Source organism: Erithacus rubecula (assembly GCF_903797595.1).
Source record: "Erithacus rubecula genome assembly, chromosome: 20".
Classification (NCBI taxonomy): domain Eukaryota; kingdom Metazoa; phylum Chordata; class Aves; order Passeriformes; family Muscicapidae; genus Erithacus; species Erithacus rubecula.
In genome coordinates, this window is record NC_136672.1 from 6,060,973 (window position 1) to 6,083,637 (window position 22,665).

General features: G+C 46.8%; 1 protein-coding gene across 1 annotated transcript in view; it reads left to right on the top strand.

The window, feature by feature from the left end:
* Positions 1–22,665, top strand: part of CACNA1G (calcium voltage-gated channel subunit alpha1 G) — a 146,386-nt gene that overhangs the window by 87,485 nt on the left and 36,236 nt on the right. The window contains 9 exon segments of the mRNA XM_079323127.1: positions 738–831; positions 1,386–1,573; positions 1,849–2,295; positions 7,687–7,787; positions 8,919–9,042; positions 11,878–11,946; positions 12,812–12,996; positions 19,171–19,297; positions 21,953–22,078. Of these exon segments, the coding sequence (XP_079179253.1) occupies positions 738–831; positions 1,386–1,573; positions 1,849–2,295; positions 7,687–7,787; positions 8,919–9,042; positions 11,878–11,946; positions 12,812–12,996; positions 19,171–19,297; positions 21,953–22,078 (1,461 nt within the window).

Below are 22,665 nucleotides of genomic sequence, written 5' to 3' on the forward strand. Positions count from 1 at the left end.
GCCACCAGACCAAGCAAGAACCCAGGCACCATGCAGAGAACAATGCTCAGCATCATCTTCCTCTGCCTGAGATGGGCACCTATCAGAGCAGGCAAGCCTCATTCAAACACCATGTTCAAAATGTTACAGCAGAATTTAAACCCCCCAGATGATCCAGCAAAACTCCTGCTCCTCTTGTGTGTGGCAGCTGGGAGGGAAAGGGTCCCTCGTGGCATTGGATGTTGGGTTCTGCCACCTGAATCCTCTTTGTGCTGATGGACGTGTCACATTTGCCACCTTGGAAATTTGGGGTCTGTTGTGCCCTTTCTGAACCCTGGATTTCTCCATCAAAGCATCACTAGAAAGAGCCACACCCAGGGAGTTTGAGGTGTATAAATTCAGAGAGATCAGTAGGATCATCTTTTGTTCCTCAAATTGTTCAGTATCAGTCCTTCCCTAACATCTGCCACATCTGCAATTCCAGCAGCAAAAATTAAGCAATAGTTTGGTTTTTCTCCTGGCCCCTTTCTGGGGCTATGTTCGGAGCCAGAGGCAATCCATCTTCCTGGTAGGAGGTTAATTAGTCTGTGGTATAAACCTGTGCATGCATCATGTTGTGGAAGGTGATGTTGCATCGTGGTAGCAGTTCCGTGGATCTGTAAGGTGTGGTGTTGGACACGGGAATCCATATTTGCAGAGGGCTGTCCGTGCACTGTGGCCCCTCAACCTCTTTGCTGAAGCTTTCTGTTTTGCTCCAGGGTGATGCTTCCAAGTCTGATTCCGAGGGGGATGTCTTCCCCCGCAGCCTGGAAGAGGAGGGAGAACTTAAGAAAAACTTGTCAAATCCAGCCTGTGAGTAATAACCCTGGGAGGACAGGCCCTTCCACAGAAACTTTGCTTTGCTGTGAAAACAGTGTGTCTGAAGGGAAGAACCCCTCCTAGAGGGAATGCTGTAGTCCCAGTTGTGTCATGCTTGACTTTGCAGCAGGCTTAGGGTGGGATTGTGGGATGCAGGCAGGGAGAGACATGATTGCATTCCAACTGTTAATTTCCCCATCAAGCCCGAGGTCTGGGTTTATGGGGTGTCTCTGCTGGAGGAATTTGGAGAAGGAGGAGGGAAGGAGTGGGTGGGAAGTTTCCAGGGTTGGAGCGAGTGGGTGTTGATTGTAGGGTTGAGAGACAGCAGGTGACATTTCGGGTGTGCTCTCCTCTACCACTGACACCCGACCCCACTGACACCCGATCCCATTGCTGTTTGACATCCCTCTGCTGGCCTGAACCACCCAATTGTCCAGAAGGGCTTTTTGGCCGCTGATGCTCACAGCAGAGCCCTCTCCGCGCAGCAGCTTTGCCTGCAGGTGTTCCCACTCGAGGCGCGACGCCCGAACCCCTCTTGTACCTTGCAGTGATGGCCCTGAGCGACCAGGCGGAGCTGAAGAAGAGCCTGACCCCGCCGCTGATCATCCACACGGCCGCCACGCCCATGCCCATGCCCAAGAGCGCCGTGTTCGGGGATGCGCCTCAGGGCTACGAGTCCCGCCGGGCCAGCGGCGTCTCCGTGGAGCCCGTGGCCACCCACGAGCTCAAGTCCCCGGTACTGCCACCACCTCCACCACCTCCCTCACCTCCATCACCTCCACCACCTCCGTCACCTCCGTCACTCCCATCACCTCCACCACCTCCATCACCTCCATCACCTCCACCACCTCCATCACCTCCATCACCCCCATCACCTCCATCACCCCCATCACCTCCATCACCTCCATCACCTCCATCACCTCCATCACCTCCCCCTGCGGCTGCCTGCCCGCCCAGCCAGCCCGGGGCGGGTGGCACGGAGCTGACGCGGTGTCCCTGTCCTTCCCGCAGCCCAGTGCCCGCAGCTCCCCGCACAGCCCCTGGCGGGCCAGCAGCTCGTGGAACAGCCGCCGCTCCAGCTGGAACAGCCTCGGCCGGGCGCCCAGCCTGAAGCGGCGGGCGCAGAGCGGCGAGCGGCGGTCGCTGCTGTCCGGGGAGGGCAATGACAGCTCCGGGGACGGCGACAGCTCCGATGAGGAGCGCTCCAGCCGCGCCGGCAGCTTCAACGGCTCTCTGCCCCAGCGCATGGAGTCGCTGGAAACCAAAGGCTCCTTCGACCTCCAGGATACTCTGCAGGTGCCTTCCCTGTACCGCAGCGGCAGCATGCACAGCACCAGAACCTCCGTGTCCGAGCACCAGGACTGCAACGGGAGAACCTCCCCGGGTCTGCTGCTGCACCAGCTCCACCTGGACGAGCCCCCGCCGGATGGCGATGACGGCGATGATGAAGGCAGCATGGTAAGGAAGCGCCTCGTGCTCATTTTGGGGTTTATGGGCTGTCAAAATAAAGTTTGTCGCCGTCTCAGGGGTGCACAAGTGGGTGCAAAAAGGATTAGGTCTCACCATCACCAGGTCTCTAGGCAGTGGATGCTCTCAGAAATGGGGTTGGTATCCAAGTAGATATTACAGTGCAGTATCAGATGGCTCATGATGGAGATGTCAGGGTAAAACTGCCCAGGTTCCACTAAATCATGCAGAGTGAAGGCTATTGGATATACTATATATGCTTTATATGCTATATATGCTTTTCTGGATTAGTTTTTTGGTTTTTTGGTAGGGTTTTTTTTAAAGCAGAACAAGTATGTCTCCCTGCTCCCCAGCTATTATTGAGTTTTCTGCCCCCACACCAGCAGCAGAAAACCTCTATAGGCAAAGAAAGCCATGGTTGGTCCTCCATTCCCATGGCAGCATTAGTCCCATGGAGATGGTGGTAACTTCAGAGGCTGTGCATTAATTTCCATCTGAAGAGGCATTTCACTGAGTGTCTCTTTCACAGGCTGGAAAGTGTCATTTAGGAAATATAATCTGAAAGGACTGCAAGTGCAGGGAAGGGATGAGGGTTCCTCGTCCTTTTTTCAGATGGATGTTTGTATGTTAAAAGGGGGAAAAAGGGAATCGGGCTGCTTTTCCAAAGTGGTTTGCATGACTGGCAGAGTGGATCTTGAGTTGGGCACGAGGGTGTCACAGTTCTGGTTGTCACATGTGCATTGGGGCTAGTTCTGGAGTGTTTTCTGCTTTTCCCAGGTTATTTCTGGTTTTATCTTATTCCCAGTTTTAAAAGTGTGATGGTCTGATGTGTCATTCCCAAGGGTGACTGTTTCTCTTGGGGAGCAGATGGGGTCTGGGTAGAGACGTGATGGCAGCAGGGGCTGTTCTGAGAACAGGAAAGCTGCAGATTGTGGACATGGTTTCACTCTTTTCCACTGAGTTTAATGAATGAAAATGGAATTGAGATCATGTGAAAGGCAGTGTTGACTCCAGAGTCCTCTGTTCCTTATAGAAGGAGAGTTAGTGCTGGCAGAATGGAGTCACTCAGCCATGAACTGCCTTTGCAAAAAGCCATTATCCCATTACATCTCCAGCATGGATCCTCAGACTGGGATTTTTACACATTGTCTTAACCTGATTAGAACTTCCATAAAATAAATTGAATTTTTAAGAAAAGGAGGAGTAATTATTTTTGGAAAAAATCCCCACTATTAGAAGTGTTGAAGAGACCATGCTCTTCATTGCTGGCCAAGGTTTGTTTTTTTTTCTCATGCTCCAACATCTACTTTTCCAGGTCACCTGGAAATCACCCCACCACCTTTCTTTCCTCCCCATAGGATCAAAAGCCAGCAGTCCCCCTTGTGCTGGGTGTGGTGTGATGTGTCCCTCCTCTCCCAGCCACTGCTGACAATCAAATGTTGGATAAGATTTTAAATTTTTATCACCTGCTTTTACCATAAACCAAACATCATCCTCTGTGTACTGAGGTCTGGCCATGGAGGGTGTAATCACCTCAATACCCTCCCATGGAATGGTCAGAAGCAAATGCCAAAGGGAAGAATTGACAGAATAAAGGAAATAAATTGTGTCCCAGCCCATGGGATAGCCACAGCTGGGATACCTGCAGCTAGCTGGTGCCTTTCCCCATACTCTGAAATATGTCTTCACTGCAAATCACTGAACCAGATGGATAAGAAAATATTGCTTAGATTAGCAAAATGTGCCCCCAGGCTGCAGCAGGGCTTCCCTCCTGATATTTGGGGTTAAACTGCTCCTAAATTAGCCTTGACAAAGGGGGAAGTTGCATTGTAAATGGAAAAAATTAAATACAAAGCTCCCCATCAACAAAAGAAGAGAAGAACTTGACTGTTACTCAGATCAAAGTAATCCTAAATATGCCCTTCTGCGTCAAAGTTTTGCATCTTTTCTTGCTGCCTGGATTTGATTGTCTCTGTGCAGAAATTAAAGGAAGAGCAAAGGCTTCATCTGGATTTCCCAGGCTACCCCTATATTAGTGCAGCTCTGCTGCCTTCAGTGAGTTTATTCTGAATTTCCATCCCTCTGAGGAGCCAAAGTCAGGCCCCTGACAGCTTCCCTCCCCAGGAAACCAGGGGGCTGAAATCTGTTCCTCATTGCATCACAAGGATTCTCTCACAGCTTTCTTGGTCCACATGGCTGTGACCAGGATCAGGGATCTGCTGCCAGGTCTTTGTTGTTTCCAGCTGCTGGATTTTAGAGCTTTGGGGCACTTTCTGCCCAAATTGCTCAGTGCTCACAGCAGAAATATTGAATATGCAACCAATGTGTCCCCTCCTGCCCAAAACCTCACTGCATTTTGCTATTGCAACTCCTTTCCCTTTGCCTACTCCACTTTTTCTCCATGGTGTATGGTCCAGCCACTCCCAAACCCTCTCAGCCTGCCCCTGTTGCATATTAAAATTAAATAATCAGGTCTTGAGTGCCTCTGTGCAGCTTCCTGCTTGCCTGGAGGTCCTCTGCTGCTTGCAGAGCATTTTTCAGCAGTTCCCCCATCCTTATAATAAATCTTTTATAAATCTAAGCCTCTTCCTGACTCCGAGGAGTGCATCAGTCATCTTTTATTGCAAACTGCCTTCATCCTACCCTCAGAAGTGCATTAATATCTGAAATTCCCGATAATAATAATTTTAAAAAGCAGCTATTTATCAGCAGCTCTCATTGCTGTGGGGCTGAGGGGCTTTATCCCCACTGCTGCCTGTTAACCCCCAGCAATTCCCACATCCTGGCTCCTGCTGCCCCTGGTGAAGGGTTTGGATGGACTCACCCAGTGAGATTTTGTCCAAATCACTGGCAGCTGAATTAAAGATTAGTTTTCTTCTCCCCCTACATCTTTATTCATCTTGTACAGGTGTGGTTTATGAACAAATAGATGTGATTTGTGCCACATAATTGACATCTCACTTTGAGCATAATGCAGGCTTGAGCAGCAATCAGCCCCCATTGTTGTCAGCACTTGGAGCCTGCCTGGACCTCACTGGGAAAGCCTTGGCTGGGGCTCAGGCTGGAAACACTCAGGGTTTATTTCACAAATACCTTACCTTTGGCTCAAATTAACTGAGCTCTGCTGTTCCACTGGTGGAAATGTGGAGTAATTCCTCTGAGTTTAGGTTTCTGGGGATGTACTCCAGCCCCAGCTGAGTCCTGGTGCTCACCCTTACTGTGACCCACTGAATCGAGAGACATGATGGAAGATCACTTCTTGCCTTTGTTATCTGATTTAGCCCATGAACTGCAAGCTGCAACAATTAGCCAAACCCCAAAATATCTTTGGCATTAAAATTGGACAAAAAGAATATAAAGAAGCATTCTGTGCTGCTGACGCATTACCATTCACTACAATCCCCTTGATAAATACCAGAACTGCTTTGAATAATAGATACTTCTGGAAAGTTACCAGCTCACAAAATGAACTGGACTGAGTTGTAGCTATTACTCCATGTCCAGAGGCTAGGGTAGCAATCTCTGCTCTCACCACAGCTTTGAGCAGACACCCGATTTTTATCCACTTATTTACCTTTGTTAAATCTATGGATAATTAGACTAAGCAGGCTGCTTGAAGGGATAACACAACCCCAAGGATGCATGCTCTATTAAATACAGTTTAGAGAGAAGGGAGCAGTTCTGACTCCTTGCCTGAAGCTGGAAAAGGGATGTGACAACATCCAAGACAGCCAAAGCCCCACTGGTGTGCAGTGCATGGTCTGGGTGTGTAGAAGGTGAGGAAAGGATGGATGGCTGAAGGAGCAGGGTAGAAACCTCTAACTTTTCTTTTTGTCATTCAATCTTTTCTTCTTATTTGCCCAAAGTTATTTTCATTTTCTGAAAGGTTCAGGTTGTCACCAAGGGCTTTCATTAAAACAGGCACTGAACCAATTATTCCCCATCACTAATGAGACCCCAGGCTGGGTGTCTGTAGGAAGAGAAAGCACTTCCTCCACTCCACTCAATTATCTTAACAAATCCCATTTTTTTAGCCCAGAGTATTTCAAGTGTTAACAGTTTTCCTCAAAATGAATTCTCCCCCCATTTCCAAGATGAAATAAATAAAAGTGCCTTAGCCCTGGAGCATGGGTACCCCTGGGGTGTGAGGATAGTTCCTGCACTGTCCTTCACACCCTTCTGTGGCTTCATGGCCCTGAAATCTCTAGAAGAAGCTTCAAAGAGCTCACACAATCATATTTCCAGGTCTGCCCATCCAATTCCAGTGGTAGCAGACAAATAAAGCTTATGAGAGAGCAAGCATTGTTTTTTATTAATCTGCAAAGCACTCTGGTGACAGTGCACACACCATTTGTGCATTTATCTTCTGGTGCTCTGGTGTGGAAGGGCTGGGGGATCCCTGGTGTGGTAGGCAAGATCTTGCCCTGGTTTTTAATGGTTGTCCATGCACAGGGTGCTAACACTGCTTTGCCAGTGGGATTAAAGATCTTCATTTTTCTTTGGAGGTCTGTGGATGAGAAGCTGATAAACTGGAACCAGAAGTTGTTGCAGGCAGGATGAGGCTTCCCCTCAGCATCCAGTTTTCAAGTCTTTGGTTGACTTATTGGCTCAGGCTTTTGCAGTCTGCCTTCCTGACCTGGAATGACCTTGCAGACAGTCTGTAACATAAGTATGTGTGGCTGAGGATGTGCTGGGGTTCCAAGTAGGAATTACTTTGCAGGAATTGGATGGCTCATGTTCCTGCAGGTCAGGCTGACCGTGGTGTTCCCTTCTGGCTTTATAATCTCCCGTCTAATCTGTTCAAGCTGAATGAGAGGCAGACGATCACTGTTGTGTTCCTGGAGCAAAACTTGGGCCTCAAATAATTTCTTCAGCCTTCCAGTGGTACATGGACACAGGGTTTGGCCCAGCAAGCAGCAAGAATCCTTCTCCTGTTCCCTTATAACCCCTGACCATAAGCATTCTATATTGTTTTTAAAAAACCAAGCAAAAATACCCCACAAAAATTCCCCAAAATACCTTAGAAAATTCAGGCAAGCAACTGATGAGTATTTGGAGGGACTGGGAGGGTTATCATTCCTTTGGGCAAGGGTTTTATTTATCATGTTGGTCCTCTTGGGTAGCTGTGTGCCAGATGCAGTTACTGTGCAGAGAAAGAAGCACTGTGAGCTCACAGGGCTGGCACAGCCCTCATCCTCCTGCCAGAGCTCCTTTCCCTGCCCAGCAGGGCCGTGTTTGGGGACATTATCTTATTTCAGCTTCACTGAGCACGTGAAGATAACTTTTTAGTGAAAAGCTGCCCCGAGTTCTTCACATGGAAGTTTTTGGGAGTTGTTTTAACGGTTCTGTGTTTTCCTCCTGCTCTGTGTGTTTTCCCTGCAGAGCAAGAGGGATCGCCTGAGGGCCTGGGTGCGGGCACAGCTCCCCAGCTGCTGCAAGGACAGGGACTCCTGGTCCATCTACATCTTTGCCCCTCACTCCAGGTAAGGCAGGGCACCCTGTGGGGCTGTGCTGGGGTGGATGGTAACGATGCATGCCCCCATTGCAATGGCTCACCTGCCTCTTTAGCCCAGATGGGTCTCTATGTCAGTGCACAAAACTCCCAGCCCTTCCCCTGAATAAAGCCCCCCAATTAGCCCCCCCTGCATGACATCAGGGTTGAATAGCAAGCAATTGCTGGCTGCAGAGGGCACAGGAGTGTCCAGTCAAGACCCATAGCCCAGGGCATGGATGCAGCTTCATCAGTTCCCCATTTCCTTTGGCAGTGATGCCAGCACGCTGCAAGTTTTTCCCTTGGTGGAGTGTGAGTTTGGAGCAAAGTGAAGTGCAGCATCAAGCCCAAAAATCTGAATTTGCCATACCACACACTTCCAGCACTGCAAAGGACTCCCTGACCTCAGCCTGCCTCTGAACTGAGCTTCTCTGTCCTCCCCCTTGCCTTTGTCTCAGAGAGCACCCTTTCCTTGCCTGGGGGCTCTGCCCTTCCCAGTGCAGCCAGCTGAGCTCCGTGCTGCTCCACACATCCCTCTGGACAGACACCCCCGCACCCCAGGGTTCCCCTGCTGGAGCTGAGGGCCCTGGACAGCGTTCAGGTTCATTCATACAAAGATTAGAGAGATTTTCAGAAACAGACTTTGGGAAATGTAATACGGTATTATAAATCCTGGGTCAGTGTACAGCCATCTGTCACAATAAATAGCTTGTGTTCCTTTGTTCCATGTGTGCTCAACCCTTATGGGCTCACTGGGAATATTTCTTCCTTTATTTAAGCTAAACCTGAGCAGTAGGAACCAGGTAGAGGGGCCTGGCTGTGTGTCTGAGTCATGGAAGCAGCTGCCCTGTTCCAAGTGACCAAATCCCCCTGTGAACATTCCCAGACGTTAAAATTTGTGGCTCAGTTCTGTAGCTCAGATCCCTTTCTCTTCATAACCCAATCTGCCCTCAGTGTGCAGCTCTGCCAGGGAGGGGATTGGGAGATTGGAGCTCATCTGCCTTACAAGCAGAGTGCTCAATTCCCCTGCTCTGTGTTGAGCTGCTGTGTGTCTCCCCAGCCAGTTGAGCATTAATAGCTAGTCTGTGTCTACTCTTTTTTTTTTTTTTTCCTCTCTCGACAGATTCCGTCTGATGTGCAATAAAATCATCACTCACAAGATGTTTGATCACGTTGTCTTGGTGATCATTTTCCTGAACTGCATTACCATTGCCATGGAACGACCCAAAATTGAGCCTCACAGTGCTGTGAGTTTCTGAGGTTTTCCTGTGCTCCTTGTGGAGCAAACAGCTGTGACTTCTGTGCACTCAGTCTTGTTTTCTTTCTCTTTTTGAAATGGGAAGGTGTCAACACCCCGTGAGTATCCTTTGAATTAGGTGCAGCAACTCTCCTGGCCCCTACCCAGTCTCCTTTCAAAGCACAAGAGCACGGATTATGTCCTGCAATATATCCAATATCTCATTTCTGGAAGCACAATCAAGGTTTTAACACATGACATAGCATGACATCTGTCTCAGTTTCCTTCCCTGAAAAACCTTCAAACACTTTTCCTCTCTCAACACAATGTTCACTTCTTCCATCTGTTCCCCACAGGCACGTATGTATGGTGTGAATGGGATGGGGGAAACTGTTCATTTCATACTCTTCTCTCCCCTTTGTGTATCAGTTTTGTTGTGACACCAGAAAAACTGAATTGATGTGGGCACCGCAATGCCAGTTCTTGGAATATCTTTGTTCTAATATGCTATGTAAGGATTCCTCAAACCAGGCTCTCACAGCACAGCACCCAGCAATCAGAGGGGCAGAATCATCCTGTTGCTCTTTTATTTTAGCATAGATTGGGGCTGAGATGTGCTGGGCTCTTGCTGATTTATCGCCCAAGACTGCTCATATCACAATCATATAGAATCCTGTTTTGTTTATGTAGGCGTGTCAGGCTGTTCATTTTTGTGGATTTTCAAAGTAAGACCTTAAAACTGGAGTCTAGGCTGCTCTCTCTCTATTTTAAGCATTCCCTAGTAGTCCTTCTTACTGTAACAGTTTGCCCAGCAGTCCTTTCCCTAAATCCATTAGTTTTTTTAGCAGTCGTGCACCAACTCTCAGCTGCAAGAACAGAGCAGGGCTCCCTGCAGGAAGAGATCACCCTGCTTATCCCCAAATGGGGCACCCTGAGAAACTCCCTTAAAATCCTAAATGCTTCCTTTGAACCCCTTCCTATGTCCTCTGAGAGTTACCACTCCCCAAGAGTGGCTCCAAAAGGAGCTGCAGGTACACAGAGAAGGGAAATGGGGTGACATGTGTGACTTGGAGTCCACAGCAAAAAGCTGTAGCACACAACCCAAATATTTCATAGAGGAGAGGAGGAGCTGTAATGTCCCCTGGCATTGGGAGAGTGGTGAGAGGAAAGGAGACAGGGACTGGTGTGAGGTTCCTCACCAGTAGGTTATGAGAAGGGAGTTGGACCATGGCCTGGGAGCTGCAGAGGAGAAGAGGAATGCTGAGCAGTGGGGCAGGGGACCCAGGAGCAGTGCATCAGCCCTGTCTGTGCAGGTGGAGCTCATATCTGGAAACAGAGAGAGTTAGTTTGGGTTGAGTTCTTAAAATAATTGTTCTTTGCTTCCCTGAGCTGTGGATTTTCTAACTGCTTCAAGTGAGTTCTCTGTCCCTGTCCCAGTTTCAGCTGGCTTATCAGAACAGGGGCTGCTGCTGCGAGCCAGCGTGCGCTCCCCACTGCAGAGTGCACGGCATGGCCTGGGAGATTATCCTTCCAAACAGCCACATGCTTGCCAGGCAGGAATGCAATATCCTCAGCCTCACCTCCATGCTATTGCTGTTTTATCTCCAGCTGCACAAGCAGGTCCCTGTCCTCTCCCTCGTGCCCAGTGCCTGCCCCCTCACACAGCCTTTTGTGTGGCAGACAGCTAACAACAGAGATGTTTGATATCGCAGCTCGTGCAATCACAGCACAGGTCCAGGGCCTAATTAATTATGGACCATGTATGGAAGCAAGCTCCTCTGTGGTTCCTGAGTCACTTCCAGTAAATCATGATATGGCAAGTGAGAGGGTTGCCAAGGTGTTTTGTCTTGTTTAAATTGCATCTCATTTTGAGTGAGAGATCTGCATCTCTTATGGGACTGCTCTGTAGGGAGAGGCAGAAATAAATCCAAAATTGTTAAAAGCAGGACTGGGGCCAATTGCATATGCTCATACATACATGCACACACATCATCATTCCTCCAGCCTCCACCTTCTCAGTGCAGGGAATCAGAAGCTGTCTAGAGATTAGGGAAAAGTGTAATTTATTTAATAATCATCATTAAAAAGAAAGCTTTCTGCTAACTGTAGATAGGGAGCCAGTCCATGGGCTCATCTGTAATCAGGAGCTGCTCTTGCTGAGTGGTGGTGCTGAGGGGGGCATGGTCTGGTGGATAGCACAGGGGACTGGGAAATGAGGCTGTTTGGCTTCATGCCAGGCCTAGCCCATGGCTTTGGGCAACAGAATCAACATTTTGGGGACAGGTCTCAGCTGGCATAAAGCCCCAGAGCTTTGCTGGCTTTGCTGGCCTTACTGGAACTGTGACAGCTCATGCCAGGTGCGTTTCAGCATCCCACGGGTCCTGCTGCCTCTCAGCTCTGTCACTCTAATATTGACTTAATTTCTAGGAGAATTGGGAGCTCAGTGATATTTACACTTTGCAGTGATGTTTGCAGGTGAGAGGCAGGTAGAGATTTGTCAAGCACGTTTCAAGGAGGGCACATTTCCCTGTTTCATTATGGGGGGAGGGTGATTTGGGGGAAATTAGGGAGGGTTTGGAGGCAAATGGAAAGGTTCGGGGGCAGTTGCCCGCTGTTGTCCCTGTCCATGGTGCTGACACAGAGCCCAGTACTGGCAGGGCTGAACCACGCAGTGTTATTGTCTAAATATTTGGATTTTCTCCTCTTTGCTAGCAAACAATCCATGGACTGTGCTTGTTTCAGCACAGAATTAGGAGAACAGTTTTCATTCACCCAAATGCACGGGGGGATGCACAGCTGCAGAGAGCAGGCTATAAAACATTGTCTCTCATTTTCTTTTTCATAGGAACGGATTTTCCTAACACTCTCCAACTACATCTTTACAGTCATCTTCCTGACTGAGATGACAGTTAAGGTAAATGCAGGTGGAGGATAAGCATTCCTGTGTTATATTAGTTGTTTTTTATTGTGCTGGACTCATAAAACCCCTAGGTCTACCAGCTGCTAGTGAGGTGTATATTTTCCTCTTCTGAATCATACTCAGATGCCTTATTCTGAGCACGTTTTACATCAGAGAAATTTCACTGAAGTTGCTCTTGATTTACACCATTATAGGAGCCATGGGATCCTTGAATTCAGCAATCCTGCCCTATTCAGCAAAGCTCTTGAGCACATGCTTAACTTCAACCATGCATGTAAGCCCCATTGTCTTCAACAACCAGTTGTCCTCAACAACCTAAGATGCTGTGTGCTTTCTTGAGGACAGAGAGACTTAAGCACGTTGAAACACTTTGCTGGATTTGAGGCAGGAGGCTCAGAAACCCATGGCAGTAAATCTCTCTAGTGGAATTCATAATCATCTCACTGAAAAATTGCTCTTTCTTTGCAAAGTTTTTCTAATTTCTTTATTTGCAAAGCTTGTACATGATTGCTTGGGTCAGCCACTCTGCACTCTCTCTCCTGCAGTCTATAGGAATAAAATCTGATTGAATTTTTTTATGCCAGAGCTAAAAATGTTGGGAACAGTTTTGTGCAGGTCGGTTTATCTGCATTAAAAGTACATCAACTGTAAGGGACAGCCTGGTATGTTTCTGCAGTGGTATTTTCATAATTCTTTCAATAGAACGCTTTGCTGGTTTGTCTAATTAGGCTTTTGTACTGGGAAGCAAATAGACTCACAGACTGGTGTCTGTAAATAACGCGTTCTCAGCAGGTTGCTAACTATAGCAAACACGTTGGATGCTGCAGTCATAATTTGTTGCAACTTGATGTCTGGGCAGGTGGTGGCACTAGGCCTGTGTTTTGGGGAGAAAGCCTACTTGAAGAGCAGCTGGAATGTGCTGGATGGGGTGCTGGTGCTCATCTCCGTCATCGACATCCTGGTTTCGATGGTGTCAGACAGCGGCACGAAGATCCTGGGGATGCTGCGGGTTCTGAGGCTGCTGAGGACACTGCGGCCCCTGAGGTGAGTGGAGAAGGGATGTAGGATGTGTGTAGGAAGGGGTAGATAGGACAAGCTCACAATTTCTGTCACCAGTGTCACCCCAGCCTCCTCAGACAATGACAGTCCCCAGGGCTCTGTGCCCTTGTCTTGTTTTAGGACCAGCCCCAAGTGCAAGAGGAAGCTGATCAATGCCTCTTTTGCTCATTAAAACACACATCCCCTGCTATTTGTGTTCTCATTTGCTCTGTGTAAAGTGCAGCTTAACAGCTTCTTCTCTCCCTTTCCTTCAGGCAGTCAATGGCTTTTGTAACAAAGAAGGAAATTAGTAGCAGGTGGTAGATCATTTTTAAGGAAGTAGAGACTCAACTGTTGGTTAACCTAGAATGCAAAGAAGCTTTTTTTCCCCAGCTCCCCATTAATTTTAGAGACACATTTACTTTGAAAATGACCCAGACAAGATGAAAGCAATTGTTCTGCTAACTTGGCCCCCCAACTCTGCCAGCAGGTAGTATCCCATGCTCCAGGGACTGGCTCCACTCCAATAAGAACCTGCCCAAGGACCAACTTCTTCTAAACTTCTTCTGTTTGTGACCTGTACCCCAGGGCATGAAGGTTTCTCTTCATGCTAAATGCAATTCCTCTTTAATACCATTGTTGCTGCTCCTGTTAATGCAGCAGCTAATAAACCTTCCTGCTCAAAGCATCTTTGTGTGCCTGTCATATCTTACTGCTGCTTCCTCCATAAAAAGGTTCGCTTTGAGTCAGGATTTTTCTCTTTCAGAACAGAAAAATAGAACCCTGCTTCTGATAGAAGATGTTGTTTTACTATCCCTGTGTGAATAATAAGTCTAAATAACAATGGCCATGCCTATACATATCTTTCAAATATTCTCAACAGCTATAAAGGACATTCTGTTCAATTGGTCTGTATATGTGTGTTGTACCTGGTGAGTTTTAGGATGTGAGCTGCTTTTAATCATTTTTATCTGGAGAGCTGGCACCATTGGGGTAGTTCAGCTCCCTCACCATGTAAGTAGACTGTATTCCTATGTGATTCCAATTCAGGCTCTTGTCTCTTTGTGTGTCCCCTGGTATCTCAGCTGCAGTTTCTGGGGTAGTTTCTGCCCAGTTGCTGGTTGGGTAGATTTGCTCTGTTCCTCTGTTTCTGCTGATTTTTGACCCATGTTAAGAAAACTATAAAATAACCAAGGTGGCTCAGGGTAAAAGAAGGATTGATCTCTCTTCTCTGAACTCTGGAGTGCAAGTTTCTCTTTTGATGTTCCATGGTTAAATCAGATTTAAAGAGAGACATTTGGGTTGTGTTGATCTCTGCTGGAGACACCTGTCTGACCTGGTCAAAGCCCTGTATTCTTCTTTATAGATCTGTAGAGCTGTCTGGCCAGGACTTGGGTCTTTTTTAACTGGAGCCTTCCTCTGTAGTCACCTATGTGCATGAATAATCTGCCGTGATGGGGAATAATCCCCTCAGTAACTGCAGGCTGAAGGAAGACCTGCCATCTGAAGCATGTGTGGGATTAGGCTCCTCCATTGCTATTGTATTCTTGTTGGCATTTGTTTTGTTTTCTCAGGAGAGTAAATGCATCTTTTCAGCCAACATGCTGCTTCCTACTACAAAGGAAACTTAAGGAAAGACAGCAAAAAGCGCATTCCCTAAATATGTTCAGAATCAGTTCTGTTCTCCCGTTATTAGATTTGTAGGAAATGAAAAAAACCACAGCCATCAAACTGGGGGCTTTTCAGTAAGTCATAAATCTCTGCCTGTGGAAGCCCATCTGCCTCTGTGCTGCACATCTGGGCTGCCTTGAGCAGCCTCTGCCCACAGCTGGGCACAGCTGGGCACAGCTGGCGGCGCTGCCTTTGCCACGGGCTCAGGGATCACATCCTCAGTGCACAGCCTGGCCCTGGAGCTGCATCAACACAGGGTGACAGCTGGGACAGTGACCTGAGGTCTTTGCACGCCGTGGCTTCAGTTGCCATGTCTGGCTGCAGTCTCTCGTGGAGGCTGAGCCAGTTTTTCTTCTTTGGGAAGGCGAAAGGCAGAGAACAAAGCAAATGCTCCACTCACACCACAGAGGAGCAAACCTGGATCCTTCTGTCCCCCCTTTCTGGGGACACTGCAGGACAGGACTGCAGGAGGACAGGACACCCTCAGTGAGAGTCCAAGCCCCAGCTGTGTGTGCCACACTCAGCTCCAGGGCAGTGACAAATCTCTCTGTTGGCTTTCCCACTGGAAGGGAAAGGGGGATTCCCACCTGGAAGGAGGATTCTTACAAAAGATCTCCCTCACTCTGCCTCTGGTTTTCTCCTGTGGAACCCACCCCATTGTTTTATGCAGCACACAAAACTCCACACGTTTCTGCCTTCTGCCCAGGCATTAAAAACACCTGTATGCCAATCACAGGGGTTTGATTGCATGATTGATTATCAGCCTCCAGATTGAATCCATGAAGATTCAAGCCCAGCTTTATGACCAGAATTCCAAAAATAAATTCACAGAGGAATGACATTTAATGATGTTTTGCTGGCCCTGTGATGTTTCAGCCAGTAAAGGGATTGCTTATACAGTAACATTCCTTCCTAATGTGTTCAACCTGCTGTTGTTGGGATCAAGTGTTATAGCTTAAGACACAAGAGAAATCAAAATTGAAAATGTATTCAGATTTAATGTGGGTGGATTTCAGGGCTGTTTTACTCTCTACAGAGCCCTGGCTTTGACTTCTAAAGCACACAGATAAATTATTCACTTTTATACTATCATGGTTTAATAGTCATTTCATAACTCTCTTCTATCAATCATATTATCACCTTTGCTAATTTTCTTTTAATCTGTGGAGGAAGGTCTTCATTAATGTTGATCATTTGCTTCATCTAAGTGCTGCTACTTGTGAGAGTTCTCATCAGGAAGGTTTAATGTTGGCAAAGGATCCAACTGGGATGAGGTTGGCAGTGGGTTTGGAGCATCTCACACCAGGGGGAATTAGAGGGAATTAAAATTTCTTCACACCAAAATAAAGAAGATGGAATGTCTCATTTCAATTTCCCTGTTTGTTATATGCCTAATGCAGACTGGAATTGTGCTGAATAGAACCTCATCAGGTGTTCTTTTCTTGCACAGCTGCAGGGCTCCAAATTGGCTGCATCTTTCAGCCATAAATTGCAGGGATGGGGGTCAGATAATAAGATTTTACAAGCCTGATAGTAGCAAGACTTTCACAATACTGATGAGATGTGAGGATGCCATATGTTGACATATTGGAGGTGGTACTAATAATCTGGAAAAGCTGAGAATTTCATTGACACCTCTTAGAGAACTGTCAGACTTTTGGGAGAATATCAGGCATCTTCACATGGATTTGCCTCAGTGTTGGATCAGGCCCTTAGTCTGAGGCAGCTCCAAGGTCTGAAGGTTTCCATTAGTAAGAACTATTATTTTTCAAGATTTTTTTCAAAGTCTATTTCCTCTGTAGAGCTGAAAACAGCACTGACATAGAGCTAAACTGGTAGCAGCTTTTACCCTAATGCATTCTAATTTGAGGAATTCCCTGGTTGATTAAAATGCTTGAAACAGCCAAATGCTGCTGTTTTTCAGCCCTTTTTCCCTCAACATGCACATGACTTTGCAAAGTCAGACAAGTAACCTCCTATTTTCCCTCTCAGCTGGATATGAAGTAGTACCTCACAGGGGAAATCACTTTATTATTTCTAGAGCAGCATTTCTTAATAACTGTGGCGAAAATTATCCGTGTTAAACTCTGGAAACTAAATTACTTCCTTGTTCCCCAAAATTTAAGGATGCTCCAGTAGTTCAGACTGTAGACCTCCAGTTTAGAAGACTTGTCTTTGATTCCATCCTCCATCCCTTAAGTCAAGATCCCTAAATGCTCCAAAGCACCTAATTTACATTGAAATAATTGGACTTGTGTTGCCTTCCTACCTCTGAGAATGTGGCTTGCCCTCCTCCCGTGCCTCAGTTTCCCACCTGTGTTGTGTTTCACCCAGGGCTCTGCAAGGGATGGGAGAGGTGTGTAGTGTTTGGTGCCTCTGAGGAGCTGTGAGAGATGTTCAGGCTCAGCCTGCCCACCCAGGGCTGGCTTTGTGCACTCACACCTGGCCTGTTAGGCTGCATTAGCTGCAGCTGGGCACACTGAGCTGCTCTTCAGCCCCTGTTTGCTGGGCTGGGCTCAGCTCCCAGCCCATGGCAGCAGCAGTGAGCTCTCCAGGCTGGGCTGATCCCACCCTGACCAGTACCCACACTTCTCATGGGGTGTGCAGCCTTCTGCTCCTCCAGCCATCTCACCCTCCAGCTCCTTCCCTAAAATCCCCAGATCTGAGTGCCAGGAAAGCTGAGGTATCTGAAGTAGGGAGCCACAGCACCCACCTGGCAGAGATGCCCAGTGTGAGGAATAGCAGCATCTGCTCTTTGTGTTTCACTGGTAAGAGAGCAGATAAAAATACAACCATCTGTTTCTTTCTGAAAGTGATAACTGATGAGTTACCCTTGACATTTTTGAGTAAATATTTAACCAGAAAAAAAAGGAAATAAGCCTTAGCTTTTCAGGATACAGTTTAAACCCATCAGTTTTGGTACGTGCTGGTGGCCGTGCATTGAGCACTGCAGGTCACTCAGTTTGCAGGTCCTGGGGCAGGAGAGGGATGGTGCAGGTTGGCTGTGGTCCCAGATGAGGCCACACATGATCAGTGTGAATGTGTCCATGGGGATCTCTGCTGTGAGCACTGTGCTCAGGAAAGGGATGGAGGAGAGCTTGGACCCTGTCCAGGCAGCAAAACTCCAACAGTGTTTCAGGTGGTGGAGCCAGACTTGGGGAGAAATGGGAGAGGTGCTGAGAGGACTGGCAAAAGAGAGATCCAGGCAGAAACTGGAATGTGGGGAAGTTTGGGGCACATCTGAGAGCCAAGTGTTCAAAGGAGTCACAAGCTGCACCCAGAAACACACAGGCACATCCCTCCTCTGACTTTCACAGCATTTAACTGCTTCTGACTCATGAAAGCAGTTTCTATGGCATCAGTACAAACTGATTTACAGAGCTAGTGAAATGCTTAATTCCAGTTGGCATCAAGAGGAGTGAGGCATGTAGCCTCTTCAAGTGCCTTTCTTGGTCCCCACCTTCAGGTCAGTGAGGCTGAATATCTCGTTCATTTTTCCCAGCATGGTGAGATGGCTTCTCTAAATTAGACAAGACTTGTCCTTTCTTTGCAATGTTAACCTTGAGAGTATAGTACAGTTTCTATTTCTTCTTTTTTTTTCTTTTTTTTTTTTCTTCAGTCATGAAGTCCACATTATTCTTCTTCAAATTTCTGATATGATCTAATCTTCTGTTATGAAATTCTGTGTGATACCAGACAGAGAGGAGCTACAGAAATTAGGTTAGATGCTTCTGGTCCTGCCAGTGAAGATTCACCTGGAGGACAGCACTGTTTTAGAACTGAGGCTGTACAGTGGGTACAAAGCAGAAATTGTGATGGTCTGAGGGGTATCTCAGGTCTCTGTACACAGCAGCACTATAAGGACACAACAGATTATTTTTGAAGATGAGAGTGGTGAAAACACTTGCACAGGTTGCCAAGAGAGGTGATAAATGCTCCATCCCTGGAAATTTCAGAGGCTCTGAGCAATCTGATCTAGTAGGAGGTGTCCTTGCTCATTGCAGGGGGTTGGATTAAATGACCTTTAAAGGTCCCTTCCAATCCAAACCATTCTGTGATTCTGTAATTGCTACAGATGTGCAGGCAGATGTGTAAGAGTGTCAGCTCCATTTAATGGACTGAGACAGCAAAATCAAGTGTCTTGCCTGAATCTGTACAGGAAGGGACAGTGGGAGACCCTCTCCTTGTAGTCCTAGACAGGACACAGGCATGAAGGTCTGTGTCTCTGGATGGCCCAAGCAAAACAGCTGAATTTTCTGGCCTGGCTCCATATGTTTTCTCCTCTTAATTTATGCAAATCTGCATGTATTAGGCAGAAACCCTTGCCCCCAAGACCTTTGTAACTTTACAGGTCAATCTTCCAGAAGTGCTCTTTCCATCATGATTTTTGAGTAACTTGTCATTCTAAAAAATATTCTAATGATATGTTCTTCATATCTTCTATTTTGATAGGAGGCAAAACTGGGCAGGAACAAGACTAACAGCTTTTGCAATTACTTGCCCCTACAGAGTCATTAGTCGAGCCCAAGGTCTGAAGTTGGTGGTGGAGACTCTCATGTCATCCTTGAAACCCATTGGGAACATTGTGGTCATCTGCTGTGCCTTTTTCATAATCTTTGGGATCTTGGGAGTTCAGGTGAGTCCTCTGTAAGTCTCAGCACTAAACCTGAAGGTGTAACAAACCCCAAATTTCCCCCAGGTCAGGGTACCTGCACACATGGCACAGTGCAAGCCTTTCTGAACCCAGGCTGATGTCAGGATGGGTGGGGTGTCTGTGCTCACTGCTCACTGTGGGGAGTGGGACTGGGTGACCTGTAAAGGTCCCTCTCAATCCAAACCATTCTGTGATTCCATGATCTCCCTTCCACCTTTTCTCTAGTTACAAACTGATGGGGAAATAGAAACTGGAAGCTGAAATCACTGGCTTGTAAACTCCAGAGAGACCTTGAACTGGAGATTCATTCAGATTCTGTCAGTTTGTGTAACTGAAAGCTTGCAGAAACAGATTTCAGAGTCTGTTTCCTGCCAGCTCTGCTGGCAATATCCTCAGTCCCAGGAGTGCAGGAACCCAGGGGAAAAGTGGCACTTTCCAGTGCAATTGGTTTCTCATTACCTGGGAAGAAGAGATTGCTTCATATAAATATTCTGACATAACACTTACTTCTTTCTGAAGTTTATCTGATCTGTCACAGCCATCTCTTGGAAAGCAGCTCTATTTGGCTTTGTTTTGGAAAGGTGTCTTATATAATATTTTACACTAACATACTGCTTAAATAATAAATACAGCATTGAAAATAAACAGGGAAGAAAATCATGCCATCCATAACCACCTCAGCAGCTAGATTGGTTTAGCATTACAGCAGAACAGCATCCATCCATTATATTAAACAGATTCATAAAACTAAGCATATCCCATAAAAAAATCTAACACTCAGACATGAGAAAATTTATGCCTGACCACAAAACTTGCAGTATGCTCTTTGAATTCCATCCCTGCTAATGCTTTCCCTGGTGACTTGCAGCTTTAGGTTAAATTGTCATGACTATTGACATGATTCAGTGGTAGATACAAGCAAGACTAATCCTGTATTCAGGATGCAAAATTCTCAGTTAATATTTATGTCTAATTAGGTGTAAGATGAGGCCAGAGCTATTTTCTGGAAGAAGATGATCTCTCAAAGTTGCAGTTAGTTTTTCCATTTAAATATAAGCTGGGGATCAAACTAGATTTTTTAAATGCTCTTAGAATCCAGGTGTTGAAGTTTCTAACAGCGTGTCCTCTTAGCAAAACTGTTTTGGTTGTAGAGCTGCCCATGTGTGAATAGTCATAAATAAAATACAAGTAGTAAGTGGATAAGCCAGTCCAGTAGGAAACACTGGGTCTTTTCTTAAGAGAAGTGCCAAACTGTGAAGTAGTGACAGGGACCAGTTTTGTTGCAAATTAGGCTTTGTATTTCCAAACTCTGTCAGGAGCACTGTTACTGCTCCCACATGAGTGGCATTACAGTCCTGGAGAAGTTATATTTACAGACAGTATGCTAAAATCAGTTATTTACCTTCCTGCTTAATTAAAACATCTCTCTGTGAAGACTATATCTCCCCAGTCTGCCTTACCACAGATAGTGTTTCTCCATGGGAAGATCAGGGAATACTTCTTGCATCCAAAATTTCTATGATTGTGTTGAGCAGTGATTAATTTTGCATGCCCAGAGACCATCTTCCTGCTGTTGATTTCTGAAGGAAACCCATGGAGAAGTGTGTGGGTTTATCTTGTTCACTGCTATTTCTACTGTTATTTGTCTAGAACAACAGATCAAACCCCATCAGTGTCTCTTCTCAGTATACCCAAGTGATGTTTTAAGGAGCCTGGAGAGCAGGTTGCCAGTCCTCCCCCCTCTTCCCAACAGTAATGTCAATAGCTTCTGTCAGCAAATAAAAGTGGATTTGTTGGCTGTCTCCTGGGCTTTGATACCATCCATCCTGCTAGCATCAATCACCCTGTCTGAAGCAATCATCCCCTGCCACTTTATCTTTTCCATGCATGGGAAGCACCAGGTGTAGAATTGAGCACATGGAGGCTCCTGTTCCTCCTGCAGATATAAATCAGGACCTGACTCTCCAGGAACTGCATCTCCCCAGGCTTAAAGCAAAGAAAATAAGCTCAGGATCAGGTACCCAGCACTGGCTGGGCTTGGCTCCTTAAGCTGTGCACAGGGAATATTTTCAGTGACCCTGCAGAGCTTTATGACAGCACACAGGATCAGAGAGCAGAGCAGGACTGACAGCAGTCTCAATTCAACACGAGCACCACCCCAGGGGTTTGTCTCCCCTCTGAAGTGTCCCCTTGTGACCTCTGTGAGCAGAGATTAGTCCATCACTGGGCCTCTTTGCTGCCACCTTTTCTCTGCTGACAGAAGGGCCCCGTTACACTTCATTTGTTGTTTGCTGGGCTGAAAGTCACCAGAGTTGTTCCACGTGTGGTAAGAAGCCATTAGCTGGTCTGGGCTGTTGGTTGGGGCTATTTGAGCTAACAACTCAGGAGCAAAGGCCTTTAGGTGAGTCTCAGATCACTGAACCAGACAGCTTAATGCATGAGGTGGGTGTCCTAAAGGATGTGAAATCATGCATTTGCTCATTAGGTGTGTATTGTACACTCTTAATAACCTGCATGAATGAGGTCAGTTCCCTCGACAGCTCTGGCTGGCGTGGGCTGTGCAGAGAGCTCCAGAGAAATGCCCATCACCTGTGGACTGACCCCTGGCTCTTCCTCTCTTCTTTGCGTGTTTTGCAGCTTTTCAAAGGCAAGTTTTTCGTGTGTCAGGGGGAGGACACCAGAAACATCACAAATAAATCGGATTGTACAGAAGCAAGCTACAAATGGGTCCGGCACAAGTATAATTTTGATAATCTCGGCCAGGTATTAATAGAACGGTAATCTGCTTCTTTGCTCCTTTACCTCCTTGACTTAAAACCTGTGGCTTATTATCCCATGGGATTTTCTTGCAGGGCACTGCCAGCCACAGTAAATATTCAGTTCACATGCACAGCATTCTGTCTCTGTAAATCCCAAAGGCAGTGTTTCCAAGCAGACATACACTTCTTTTCGGAACAGAACAAGCGCATGTGGCTTCGTGGAGCACTTAATTGCTTCCCTGCTACATAACAAACCAAATATATCTTGCAGAAGGGCTTGTCTAATAGAGCTGGACATTTTCAGCCAGCTCTGCAACGCAGCCTTTTTTTAGCAGTGTGGTAAGAACTAATTAGTTGGGAGCAGTAGAGACCCGGAGGGTGGAAATGAAGCCGCTTTTGTCTTCAGCACTGTGGTTTCCGAATTACTGCTCATTGCTGAAACAGGCACTGGCATTGATAAGTTTTGCTGCCAAGAGAAATCTTGGTCATCAAAGTGTCCCATTATCAGGCAGGTAATGACATTCCTCAGGCAGGAAGGGGCAAAGAGGAGTAAGATATTACAAGCTTAAAAAAAAAAAAGTTTTAGTGCAA